Here is a 14,291-nt window from a genome sequence, read left to right on the forward strand (position 1 = left end):
GGCGATGCTAGCATGTGTTAGCATGATGCTGGCACGTTTTTAGCATTTTTTAGCACTTTGCTAGGTGATGCTAACATGATGCTAACACATTTTTAGCATGTTTTAGCACTTCGCTAGGCGATGCTAGCATGTGTTAGCATGATGCTAGCACGTTTTTAGCATTTTTTAGCACTTCGCTAGGCGATGCTAGCATGTGTTAGCATGATGCTAGCACGCTTTTAGCATGTTTTAGCGACTTCGCTAGGCGATGCTAGCATGTGTTAGCATGATGCTAGCACGTTTTTAGCATGTTTTAGCACTTCGCTAGGCGATGCTAGCTTGTGTTAGCATGATGTTAGCACATTTTTAGCATGTTTTAAGACTTCGCTAGGCGATGCTAGCATGTGTTAACATGATGCTAGCACGTTTTTAGCATTTTTTAGCACTTCGCTAGGCGATTTTAGCATGATGCTAGCACATTTTTAGCTTGTTTTAACACTTCGCTAGTCAATGCTAGCATGTGTTAGCATGATGCTAGCATGTTTTTAGCATGTTTTAGCGTGTGGCTATGAAGATTTTAGGTCATTACTTTTTGGCTGCTTGATAAATAAATCCTCTGAGGGAGAGAGAGAGGGAGAGATGCAGGGCTGACAGGCCCTTTTTGTCTGTGTGTGTGAAAATGTCAGTTGGGATTTAAATTTCTGAACATTCCGCAATGTTAAGTCAATGGGAGTTTTTTCCGAGTTTGATCGTCATTTTTAGGAAAACCGTAAGTCCGATCAGTTAGAAAAGATATAGCAACTCGAGTCAGAACAGTTTGAGTGTCTGAGCCGAGTTTGGAGTATGTGGAGTTAAAGCTCTAGGAGGAGTTAGATATAGAAATTTCACCGCTAAGAAGAATAAGCGGAATAATAATAAGTTTAAGTAGGATTTCAGTAAGTTGGCTTTCACAAGCCAACTTAATAATAATAATAAGTTTAAATAGGATTTCAGTAAGTTGGCTCTCACAAGCCAACTTAATAATAAGTTTAAATAGGATTTCAGTAAGTTGGCTCTCACAAGCCAACTTAACTAGATAGGTACATTTCCTGAAGAAAATGTGAGTGGTGCTTGCCGTGGCAAAACTCATCAAATAGCATGTTATAACTTGAAAAGAACAAAAGTTTTGGTCATAAATAAATCAACCCAGAAGTCTGTACGATTTTCTGGTGCAGAAATATGTGATTTGTTACTCGGTCACTAGGGTAAGCCCATGTGGTTGCTATGCAGTTACCAAGGTAATACAATACATGGCTCCTTTCCATCCTGAGTGAAATAAGTCAACCCGGAAGTCTGTACTATTTTCTGGTGCAGAGATATGTGATTTGTTACTCGGTTGCTAGGGTAACCCCATCTGGTTTCTAGGCAGTTACCATAGTGATACTAATGAAGTCTCCTTGCCATCCTGATTGAAATAAATCAACCCAGAAGTCAGTACTATTTTCTGGTGCAGAGATATGTGATTTGTTACTCGGTTGCTAGGGTAACCCCATCTGGTTGCTAGGCAGTTACCATAGTGATACTAATCAAGTGTCCTTGCCATCCTGAGTGAAATAAATCAACCCAGAAGTCAGTACTATTTTCTGGTGCAGAGATATGTGATTTGTTACTCGGTTGCTAGGGTAACCCCATCTGGTTGCTAGGCAGTTACCATAGTGATACTAATCAAGTCTCCTTGCCATCCTGATTGAAATAAATCAACCCAGAAGTCTGTACTATTTTGTGGTGCAGAGATATGTGATTTGTTACTCGGTTGCTAGGGTAAGGCCATGTGGTTGCTATGCAGTTACCTAGGTAATACAATACATGGCTCCTTTCCATCCTGAGTGAAATAAGTCAACCCGGAAGTCTGTACTATTTTCTGGTGCAGAGATATGTGATTTGTTACTCTGTTGCTAGGGTAACCCCATATGGTTGCTAGGCAGTTACCATAGTGATACTAATCAAGTGTCCTTGCCATCCTGATTGAAATAAGTCAACCTGGAAGTCTCTACGTTTTTCTGATGCAGAGATATGTGATTTGTTACTCGGTTGCTAGGGTAACCCCATTTGGTTGCTAGGCAGTTACCATAGTGATACTAATCAAGTGTCCTTGCCATCATGATTGAAATAAGTCAACCCGGAAGTCTCTACGTTTTTGTGATGCAGAGATATGTGATTTGTTACTCGGTTGCTAGGGTAACCCCATCTGGTTGCTAGGCAGTTACCATAGTGATACTAATCAAGTCTCCTTGCCATCCTGATTGAAATAAATCAACCCAGAAGTCTCTCTGATTTTCTGGTGCAGAGATATAGTTATTGCTAAACGGTTGCTAGGGTACTCTGTTTAGTTGCTAGGGAGTGGCTTGGCAGCTGCCAATCATGAATCTCCAAAGGCTGCTTGTCAGTATGAATGATATAAACCAACTCCCATGCCTCTGTGACATTCAGAATGGAAGATATCCCTCTATGGATTTTGGTTGCTAAGGTGCTCGACAATGGTTGCTAGGGAGGGGTTAGGAAGTGTTAAGGTGATTCATGATTGGTTGTTTGCTGCCCCGAGTCAAACGAGACCACCCTTGTGTTTCTATGACACTTCTATCCGGAGATATCCCTTTGATCTGTTTCAATAGAAGTCTATGGGACTTGTTGCTAAGGTGCTCTAAATGGTTGCTAGGGCGTGGCTTGATAGCTTCACAATGATCCTGAGAGACTGATTGGTCATCTGAGTAAAATGAGCCCACCCCCTCGTCTCTATGACACTGTGATCCAGAGCTATGTTCAATACAAAATCCCTATGCCATTTCATTTCATGGGCCGCCCTACACCATTGTAAGTCAATTGGGGCATTTTTGGGCAGCTCCTGCCCCCCAGGGGTGCAACTTTTACCCCATATTGAGGTATGCTCTTACAGAGCCTGCCAGCCTCTTCAAATGTGGCTAATCACACGTTTCTGTGAAATCTTGGATTGGAGCTGTGACGCGTCAAAGTTTGTCACAATGTTAAGTCTATGGGATTTTTCGGCCGATTTTTTGCCCCTGGGGCAAACACCGTACCCCCGATCGCTTATAAAAGTCATAGCACACGTGTCCTCAATAGGCCGTTCGATTTGACACCTCATTCGTGGGTCTACGCCAAACGGTGCGGGACGAGTTAGGTGCCGAAGTTTTGTACGGAGATATAAAAATAATAAAAATACAAATAACTAGATAGGTACATTTCCTGAAGAAAATGTGAGTGGTGCTTGCCGTGGCAAAACCCGTCAAATAGCATGTTATAACTTGAAAAGAACAAAAATTATGGTCATAAATAAATCAACCCAGAAGTCTGTACGAGTTTCTGGTGCAGAAATATGTGATTTGTTACTCGGTTGCTAGGGTAAGCCCATGTGGTTGCTATGCAGTTACCAAGGTAATACAATACATGGCTCCTTTCCATCCTGAGTGAAATAAGTCTACTCGGAAGTCTCTACTATTTTCTGGTGCAGAGATATGTGATTTGTTACTCGGTTGCTAGGGTAACCCAATCTGGTTGCTAGGCAGTTACCATAGTGATACTAATGAAGTCTCCTTGCCATCCTGATTGAAATAAGTCAACCCGGAAGTCTGTACTATTTTCTGGTGCAGAGATATGTGATTTGTTACTCAGTTGCTAGGGTAACCCCATCTTGTTGCTAGACAGTTACCATAGTGATAGTAATCAAGTGTCCTTGCCATCCTGAGTGAAATAAATCAACCCAGAAGTCTGTACTATTTTCTGGTGCAGAGATATGTGATTTGTTACTCGGTTGCTAGGGTAACCCCATCTGGTTGCTAGGCAGTTACCATAGTGATACTTATCAAGTCTCCTTGCCATCCTGATTGAAATAAATCAACCCAGAAGTCTGTACTATTTTCTGGTGCAGAGATATGTGATTGGTTACTCGGTTGCTAGGGTAACCCCATCTGGTTGCTAGGCAGTTACCATAGTGATACTAATCAAGTCTCCTTGCCATCCTGATTGAAATAAGTCAACCCGGAAGTCTCTTCGTTTTTCTGATGCAGAGATATGTGATTTGTTATTCGGTTGCTATGGTAACCCCATCTGGTTGCTAGGCAGTTACCATAGTGATACTTATCAAGTCTCCTTGCCATCCTGAGTGAAATAAGTCAACCCGGAAGTCTCTACTATTTTCTGGTGCAGAGATATGTGATTTGTTACTCGATTGCTAGGGTAACCCCATCTGGTTGCTAGGCAGTTACCATAGTGATACTAATCAAGTCTACTTGCCATCCTGATTGAAATAAATCAACCCAGAAGTCTCTTCGATTTTCTGGTGCAGAGATATGTGATTTGTTACTCGGTTGCTAGGGTAACCCCATGTGGTTGCTAGGCAGTTACCATAGTGATACTTATCAAGTGTCCTTGCCATCCTGATTGAAATAAACCAACCCAGAAGTCTCTACGTTTTTCTGATGCAGAGATATGTGATTTGTTACTCGGTTGCTAGGGTAACCCCATCTGGTTGCTAGGCAGTTACCATAGTGATACATATCATGTCTCCTTGCTATCCGGATTGAAATAAATCAACCCAGAAGTCTGTACGATTTTCTGGTGCATAGATATGCGATTTGTTACTCGGTTGCTAGGGTAACTGCATGTGGTTGCTAGGCAGTTACCATAGTGATACTTATCAAGTCACCTTGCCATCCTGATTGAAATAAATCAACCCAGAAGTCTCTCTGATTTTCTGGTGCAGAGATATAGTTATTGCTAAACGGTTGCTAGGGTACTCTGTTTAGTTGCTAGGGAGTGGCTTGGCAGCTGCCAGCTGCCACGTTTCTGTGAAATCCTCGATCGGAGCTGTGACACGTCAAAGTTTGTCGCAATGTTAAGTCTATGGGATTTTTTGGCCGCTTTTTTGCCCCTGGGGCAAATACCGCACTCGATCAGCTTATAAAAGTCATAGCACACGTGTCATCAATAGGCCGTTCGATTTGACACCTCATTCGTGGGTCTACGCCAAACGGTGCGGGACGAGTTAGGTGCCGAAGTTTTGTACGGAGATATAAAAATAAAAATAATAAGTATGTGAGATTACAATAGTGATGCTTTGCAAGCACCACTAATAAGTATGTGAGATTACAATAGTGATGCTTTGCAAGCACTACTAACTAGATGGGTACATTTCCTGAAGAAAATGTGAGTGGTGCTTGCCGTGGCAAAACTCGTCAAATAGCATGCTTGAAAAGAGCAAAAATCACGGTCGTAAATAAATCAACCCAGAAGTCTGTACGATTCTCTGGTGCAGAAATATGCGATTTGTTACTCGGTCGCTAGGGTAAGCCCATGTGGTTGCTATGCAGTTACCAAGGTAATACAATACATGGCTCCTTTCCACCCTGAGTGAAATAAGTCAACCCGGAAGTCTGTAGTGTTTTCAGGTGCAGAGATATGTGATTTGTTGCTCGGTTGCTAGGGTAACCCCATCTGGTTGCTAGGCAGTCACCATATTGATACTAATGAAGTGTCCTTGCCATCCTGGTTGAAAGAAATCAACCCGGAAGTCTGTACGATTTTCTGGTTCAGAAATATGTGATTTGTTACTCGGTTGCTAGGGTACTCTGTTTAGTTGCTAGGGAGTGGCTTGGCAGCTGCCAATCATGAATCTCCAAAGGCTGCTTGTCAGTATGAATGATATAAACCAACTCCCATGCCTCTGTGACATTCAGAATGGAAGATATCCCTCTATGGATTTTGGTTGCTAAGGTGCTCGACAATGGTTGCTAGGGAGGAGCTAGGAAGTGTTGAGGTGATTCATGATTGGCTGTTTGCTGTCCCGAGTCAAACGAGACCACACTTGTGTTTCTATGACACTTCTATCCGGAGATATCCCTTTGATCTGTTTCAATAGAAGTCTATGGGACTTGTTGCTAAGGTGCTCTAAATGGTTGCTAGGGCGTGGCTTGATAGCTTCACAATGATCCTGAGAGACTGATTGGTCGTCTGAGTAAAATGAGCCCGCCCCCTCGTCTCTATGACACTGTGATCCAGAGCTATGTTCAATACAAAATCCCTATGCCATTTCATTTCATGGGCCTCCCTACACCATTGTAAGTCAATTGGGGCATTTTTGGGGAGCTCCTGCCCCCCAGGGATGCAACTTTTACCCCATATTGAGGTATGCTCTTACAGAGCCTGCCAGCCTCTTCAAATGTGGCTAATCACACATTTCTGTGAAATCCTCGATCGGAGCTGTGACGCGTCAAAGTTTGTCGCAATGCTAAGTCTATGGGATTTTTCGGCCGCTTTTTTGCCCCTGGGGCAAATACCGTACCCCCGATCGCTTATAAAAGTCATAGCACACGTGTCCTCAATAGGCGGTTCGATTTGACACCTCATTCGTGGGTCTACGCCAAACGGTGCGGGACGAGTTAGGTGCCGAAGTTTTGTACGGAGATATAAAAATAATAAAAATTAAAATAATAAGTATGTGAGATTACAATAGTGATGCTTTGCAAGCACCACTAATAATAAGTTTAAATAGGATTTCAGTAAGTTGGCTCTCACAAGCCAACTTAATAAATAAATAAATAAATAAATATATAGATGACCCATGCATGTATGTATGCCAGTGTGGTTTGATTATGTATGTTCTCTTGTTTACCCAACAGCTATAACAAAAATATGATGATGAAAATTTAGGGTAGAATATGAAAACATATTCTAATTTAAGAAGGATTTTAAGTGCATAAGTGTTTGCATCCAACAAAGAAAGCCAGTGCTAGAGAAAACACATTGTAATTGGACATCTTTCCAAATCTTAATATAGCCTTTGTGACAACTTCCTAGCGTGACAACTTGTCCAGTCTCCTCTACGAAGAAATTCTGAAATTCATGTTAATTTTTCAATTCAGCTTTTCACTCACATTTTTATGTTTATAATATGGTTTATTATGAAAACATTTGTAGAATAATTTGAAGCATTTTCACTAGTTCTCTCAGATTTTTGGGATGACCCCACTAGTATATGCTCTGGTAATATTTGGACTACTTAAAATGCAAGCGATTGTAATCAAAGAATGTTATTTCCAAGAAAATGGGATTTCTGGGGAAAAAAGGAAAGAAAGAGATAATTTTTTAATGGCAAACAGTTTCACTGCTTCATCTGACAAACAGATTGTAAGAAGATTTGAGAGCAGTCACGCAATTATATCTGAGATCTGTTCTGATCAGGGACTACTTAATACATTAGCAGATATACTGAATGCTTGACAGCTGCAGTGACTAATCCTCCATGAAGACATGAGATGTCAAACATGGGATCAAAGGCACACATAAAGTCAAAATTTGCAGTTTAATTTTATTGTAATAAATCAGTCGGAGATACTGTATTTTAAACATGTATAGAACAATAACAGTCTTTCAGGCAACTACACAACAGAGGAAACAATTTGGAACATGGTCATTCTAAATGGAAGCTAGTTGCCCTTTTAAATTTAGAATACACAAGGGACCTCTGTGATACCAAATGCATAATACATAACTTTAGAGTTTCCTTAAAAGAAAATGCATCGTCTGAATGACTTCCTGGGGCCTGTAAAAGGCTCAAAAAGCATATTCTTTCAATTAAATCTTCAGAAAGATTTTTTTTTTTGGGGGGGATGTTTATATCCTCTGTATTTGGATGGTGAAAACATAATCAATTGTCTCATCTTGTTACCATGTGATTGTTTTTTTATAGCAATGGAAAAATGTAATTGCGCTGAAATCTCTGATTGAAGAAAAAGAACAGATGTGTGGAATTACTTGTTTTTCGGTTGAAGCAGAGAAGCAGAGGGCCTAATAATCACCATACGTCCCCGGGATATGATCTGCCTAAAACCTAAAGCATTGAATAAACATCTAAAGCACTAATGGCAACATAATTGAGCTCACAAAAAGTAAACTGAACTTTGCCATTGTGATTTAGAGCCAGCAGTTTTGTTATAATGGCTGTCTGGCTATGATGTCAACCATCTGCTTCCCAGTTGGAAAACTCTTTTCCCTCCCAAAGGGGTTTCCTGCTATCCATATGGTATAAAGGCCATGGTGCACAACTTGAAAAAGAAAATATGTGATGAAAACAATACAAACACCCACTCAATTATGGTGATATTCAGCTAAATTAATTTTGAACTCTCACATATGACAAATACTGTGGCCTAAGGGTTAACAACAAAACCAAAATAGCAAAGCACATAAAAACTGAATAAAATAAACCACAGCCAATCTAGATTAAACCTCAACACAACTGAAAAGTCACAGAACAACAAAATAACTGCAATTACAACAGAACAAAACACAACTAACCCTAAGCCACAACAAATAAGATCAGCATTTCTTTGAAATATTTTTTCCCATGATAATTTGTTGTGTTGCGGCGTGGATAATTTCCAATGTGTTTTCAGCTTTTATTTGCTTTACCTATTTTGTTGTGCACATCTGGTTCACTGTAAGGCAGAGAAAATAAGAGACTACTTATGTTAAAGGAATATTCCAGGTTCAATACAAGTTTAGCTCAATCGACAGCATTTTGTGGCATAATTTTGACGACCAAAAAAAAAGGTTTTTCAACTTGTCCCTAAAAATGTGCAAAAATCAGCATGAGGCACTTACAATAGAATGAATGGGGGCAATCCGTAAACACTAAAACACTCAATGTTTTAATAGTATAGCCACAAAAACATAAGCAATATGTGTTAACATGATTTTAGTGTGATAAAATTGCTTACAAACCTTTTCTGTGTAAATTTGTAGCCAATTTTACAACTAAACCCTGTATTTCTGCAAAAACGTTGATTTAAACAACTTTGCAGCTCAAAAACTACACAGGTTTTAACAGAAATTAGTATGAAAATTATTTTATTACACTGTAAGCTTCACATTTATGCTGGATACAATGACAACCGGGGCGGAGAGGTTTGGCGACCTTGGGGTGTGCACATGTTAAGTTTGTACATTTGAACGGAGATGATTTCACCTCTAAAGAACTAAATTGTGCCAAAAAATGACAAAAAACCTTACTAAAACAGCAATTTCGTGTGGGGTGGCCAATGAGTGTCCAACCCCCTAGCTCCGCCACTGTTTAAAAGGTGACTGACATTGTTGGAATGTTACGGATTCCACACAACATTCCAAAAAAATCAAGGGAATTAATTAATTTTATGATTGTTAGAAAGAACTCCAGTTGCTCAAGGCTGGTTATGATGTGGTTATGGTCCTTGCAATTAATTAATTTGTTCTAGTGCAGAATTCAAGAAATTCTACCAGTGTTTTGTACAACTTTTAAAGCATTCTGCAGATTTGTATCCTGCTTTACCAATATAATTATTCATTTATTGTTGTACTTACTAAATTACAGCACTTTCGTTATTAATGTTGTTTTGCTGTATCCATATCTTCACAACACAACTAAACTAAAGGCTATTTAAAGCTGATCACGGATGTAATTTTGATTCACAAAGATAAAAGTGTTCATAATGTGATAAATTAGCTGTTGTGTGAAGGAGATTTGCTGCTTTAGGTGTAGAGTAATCACTGTTGTCTAAAATAGGGTGCAAATCTAGTAAGACTTTAAAGAGCTGTTAAGTGCTTTTGTATCTTTTAAATTCATGCTCACACACTGTCACTGTCCACTTCACAAATTCATTAATCTATTCACATACACATGGTAAAAACAACATTCAATGAACATACAATAAATAAATAAAAACACACAGGACAGTGCAACACAGAAATACTGTCGCATTTCTTGAATAGATTTCAAATCAGGTCTTCATAGCAGAATAGACAAGACTCAGTCTAAATGGACAAAGACATGGATAGAAAAAGCCATGGCTCATTTGCCCAGGTGTTTCTTATGGCTCAGATTTAGTCACAGGGTTGTGCTGTAGCTTTTAACTGAGAAATTGTGGAATGCAGAAAAAGGAATAAAACCTGTGTTCACATCTGGATTGTGTTTTTGAAGGCTTGCAAGTTGATCCTCGAGTAAATTACAAGCAGGGTCATGGCTCAGACCTTCTATGAAATTTGGCTAACAGATAAGATGAGGTAGGCATAGTATAGTGTCCAAAGAATACTGAACTGACTTGTTATAAACAAGACAAAATATACTTTTATTTACCTAGTTTGAGAAACAATTATTTCATTTTAGAATTTATAAGTTTAGCCTTAAATGGGTTACTTCACAAATAAATGTATTGCCATTTTAATACCTCCACTGGATTTAACCACAGCACTTTAACATATTTTATGTATCATCCAAGAAGCTGTTATAATAGACGTGCTGGAAGCCGAACGTGGTCATTAAAACACTAAATAGGTAATAAAGCTATTTAATATATCAGCGTTCAGAATGGTCCATTGTCTTTTGTTTGGCCCTTGGTATATAGATCACCCATCAGAGAGATCTGCATCCTCATGTTTACACACCGCACTCTAGTGGTGGAGATTGAAAACAACTTGTTTTAGAAGTGGTCAGAATTTTTAATATAATATAAAATATTTCCCAATATTTATGGAAAATCAGATAATCTGAAAGTCGTCTGGAAACGACAAAAGACTTTTGCAGACCGTAATCTGTCAATTTCCATTCAGTGTTTGGGAAGTAATGGAATACATGTAACGGATTACGTATTTAAAATACAAAATATAAGTAACTGTATTCCACTACTGTTTCAATTTACATAATTGGTATTTAGAATAAAGTTACAAAAGTATTTTGATTACTGAAGAGATTACTTTGCATTTTATTGTCATTTGTTTCATTTAATATTTAGTCCTTTCAGATAGAAAACATTTATACATATAAATGATGTGATCCAAAGTGCATTTGAACAGCAGTGAAAATCTTTCTTATGATGTGTTACATTCATACGAGCATACAGAGAAGTACATTTGAAGTAAGTTTGGAGCAGAAGAAATAGAAATAAACCTTGTGTAAATGGTCAGCTTTATGCTAAGCTAAAATGCTATTTCTAGCCATTTTACATGCATATGTTACCAGGCACGATCTTCTTTTTTTTATCAAGAAAATTTTAGTTCTAGTTTTTTTCTAGTAAGACCTTTGATATTAGGGCAAAAATGTTATTCTTGTTAATCTTTTTTCTTCTTTTTTTTCTGTAAAATATCTAAAAATCCTTAAAATAAGATCATTTTGATTGATTTGATCTTGTTTTAGAAACAACACTGCATAAGATATTTAGTTTTTTCAGAGAATGTATTGTTAACATGTTTATTTTGTCTTACTGTACCTACTGTAATAGTCAAAACAAGTGAAAAAATGTAGCAGTGCTGAAGAAGTAATCCAAAGTATTTAGATTACGTTACTGACTTTGAGTAACCCAATGGAATACGTTACAAATGACATTTTACAGCATGTATTCTGTAATCTGTAGTGGAATACATTTCAAAAGTAACCCTTCCAACCCTGTTTACATTCATGTGTTGACAGATGGCTCTTGACCTAACCAATATGGAGGACAAGCTAAGGCATGGCAGTCCATAGAAACAGCTGCTAATAAGGTGCTAATACGTATAGATGTCTCTGGAGCACATGGCCAAGTTGGTTGTCCATAATGGCAAAAATACTACAGAATTTGATATACAATCCAGAAATTAAAGGTGCTGTAAGTGATTAGAGCCTAGCCATGCCTCAATCTCCAAAGATACCAAAATGAGCTTCAATGAGAGCTGAAAAAGTGGTTAAAAACACCAGCAGCATAATAGCACCATATATTGAAAAGTTATGAGAAACATAGCATAAAAATGCATTATGCTTCAATAATTCGCTGCAACTACAATACTATGAGAACGTGCAACATGATTGAGAGGTCGAAAGTATAATTGACAGCGGACACATTTTTGTTTGCTGTTTATAGTGTCTAGAGCTGTCACAGAGACCAGTAAGATATCTCATTACACTTATTTCATTATTATCTTTCGGGGAGTAGGAAAGTTTTTTGCATACATTTCCATAAAAAAAAAAAAAAAAAAGCACCTTGAGAGAAAACACGGAAGCGTGCGACGCTGAAAAGGGGCGGGGTGATTAAGAATCATAAGAAAAAATAAATTTGAAATGTCATGCTACTACGAAATTAATATTCTGTTGTTTAGCTCATTCATGATATAGTTACTCGTTAAATTAAGGCATTAAAGCTGCGCAGATTGCGTATGTGACGTTGGCAGCGTTTTATTTCTAAACGGGACTATATTTTGCGTAATTATGTTTGTGAATCACTACGAAACTCCGCGTAGACCAATGACTGTAGGCTGTATCTCGTTTGGAAGGATGTGTCCTCCGGAGGTCGGGTTTGTCGGCTGCATACGTCATAGAGGCTGTCTCTTTTCAATTTTTTTTATTTTTTATTGGGCATGAAAAAAAGGTTAGCAATTGTAGAAATGAAAGGCATTGATAATAAATAAAAGAGAATAAAAAATAAGAAAAATAAATATAAAAATTAAATGAGACAGCCTTTAGCGATGAAGTGTACGTTCTTTGCGTAGCTACGTCGATGAACGTAAACATGGCTGAATCCATGATGAGAGCAACTGCTGAGAGTTGATGTGGCACTGAAGAGAGCGCTGCCTTGACAGTGAACTTGAGCTGGATAAAGAGTATTTATTTTTCAGATTAAGGTATGTTAAAATGATATTGTGTGCGCTGCTTACACATTACTGAATTACCCATTCAATTTGCATTAGAAATGTCATGCTGGGCCATTTAATCTACTTGCATCCAAATAAAGTTTGCATTAAAAATAAGAAATATTGTTCTTTATCCTGCCTTACTATGTACTTATTTTATAATTTAGGATAGTATGCTAAATCTCTTTGTATTATAATATTACGCATACCGCATGCGTTTAGATCTTATGCCCATACTTATAAAATATCCTAATATTGCATTTAAATTTTACATTTAAATTCAGAATAAGAATTCACTAATGGTCTTGAGCAAGTTTAGAAGAACAATTATCATAATCTCAGATTCATTATTTATTTAAGAATCCTGCCTAGGACTACAGGAATTGATTAGATCAATGTTCTTTTTTATTTAGATTTCAGTTGGACAGATCAGATCAATATGTATCTGCAGAGGCTGCTCTCCTGTTCTCGGCGTTTTACAAGGACAAATGCTTTGCAGACGTTCAGTAGAGCTGCTTCACAAGGGAAGAGTAAGTCTTTATTTACTGTATCACACAGCTTTTACCACTCTACCTCCTGAAAGATCTAAAAAAAAATATATGCAGAGTAATGCAACGGAACTCTATATAAGACAATCTAGTCTTACAAAACTAATTGCCTTTACCAATAAATAGCAAGTACTAAACAACCTTGTTTCTGATTTGTTAAAAAAATCGACAGGAATTGAAGTATGGATATATAGGAATTGTTTCCATTCATTTGCCCCCAAACTGCTCAAATCACTCCTAATTTACAGCATGTCTGTCTCCCTCATTCACTGCACTTCGAGTTCCAAGCTGTCAGCATTTGGTGTGCTGTCTGGCTTTGCTGATGTGGCACATTTTACTATGTTATTTTCTTTCATAAAGAATGTGGTGGGGCTTTGGTGGATTCTGTTCTGTGCAAACTCAGTTTTGTGATTTGGTTGTCCCAGATTTCTGATCACTTGCTTGATTTTGATTGCAAATAACTTTTATGATTACTTGGATTGCTTTACATTTAACATAATATTACTTTTTCTGAATGCAAAAGAATTTGTAGGAGGAAATAATGTAGAGTGGGATCTGGATTCATCCAGTGATGGCTGATTGGATCTTGAAATGTGGCTGTGATGTTTTTTGATTTTTATTGTGTTTCAGAGGTGGAGAAAGCTATTACTTTTTAATGAAAGATTTTAAAAAATCCTTAGAATAATGTGCACTGATTAATCATGTGCAATAAAAGCTGGGAACTAAGAAAAGTAAATATAGTCAACTTTGATTTCATGTTGTCTTTAAGTCTGCTTAAACTGGATTGTCTCATGTTGGTATCCCAGTAACACTTTACAATTGGGTACTATTTTTTCAGCTAGGTACCATGAACAAACAATGAACAATATTTTATTATATAGCATTTGCAGATTTTGGAACATTATTGTTGGTTTATGTTAACAATTGTAGTAAATTAATATCGTTAGCATTATCCCGTAATAATCAAACATGATGAACATGCATGTTTTGTCTGCTTGTTTTTGTCTTTCACTGTTTTCTCTCATATCCATCCTCTCCTGATTATCGTGACATTCATAAGTGACACAATCGATTGCTGCA

The 14,291-nt window shown here is 37.8% G+C and overlaps 1 protein-coding gene across 5 annotated transcripts in view; it reads left to right on the plus strand.

Moving 5' to 3' along the window:
• The window catches only part of LOC127626417 (delta-1-pyrroline-5-carboxylate synthase-like), a 59,711-nt gene that overhangs the window by 28,204 nt on the left and 17,216 nt on the right, over window positions 1–14,291 (plus strand). For 2 of the 5 annotated variants that reach the window (XM_052102159.1, XM_052102164.1), the window contains exons 1-2: window positions 12,466–12,654; window positions 13,077–13,193. In XM_052102159.1, coding sequence (XP_051958119.1) covers window positions 13,103–13,193 — 91 coding nt within the window. In that variant the 5' untranslated portion in view covers window positions 12,466–12,654; window positions 13,077–13,102. Of the gene's footprint in view, window positions 1–11,470; window positions 11,542–12,462; window positions 12,655–13,076; window positions 13,194–14,291 lie in introns of those variants that run through there. The other 3 variants (XM_052102160.1, XM_052102162.1, XM_052102163.1) reach the window with 3 other exon arrangements.

Source organism: Xyrauchen texanus, chromosome 33, assembly GCF_025860055.1.
Source record: "Xyrauchen texanus isolate HMW12.3.18 chromosome 33, RBS_HiC_50CHRs, whole genome shotgun sequence".
Classification (NCBI taxonomy): Eukaryota; Metazoa; Chordata; class Actinopteri; order Cypriniformes; family Catostomidae; genus Xyrauchen; species Xyrauchen texanus.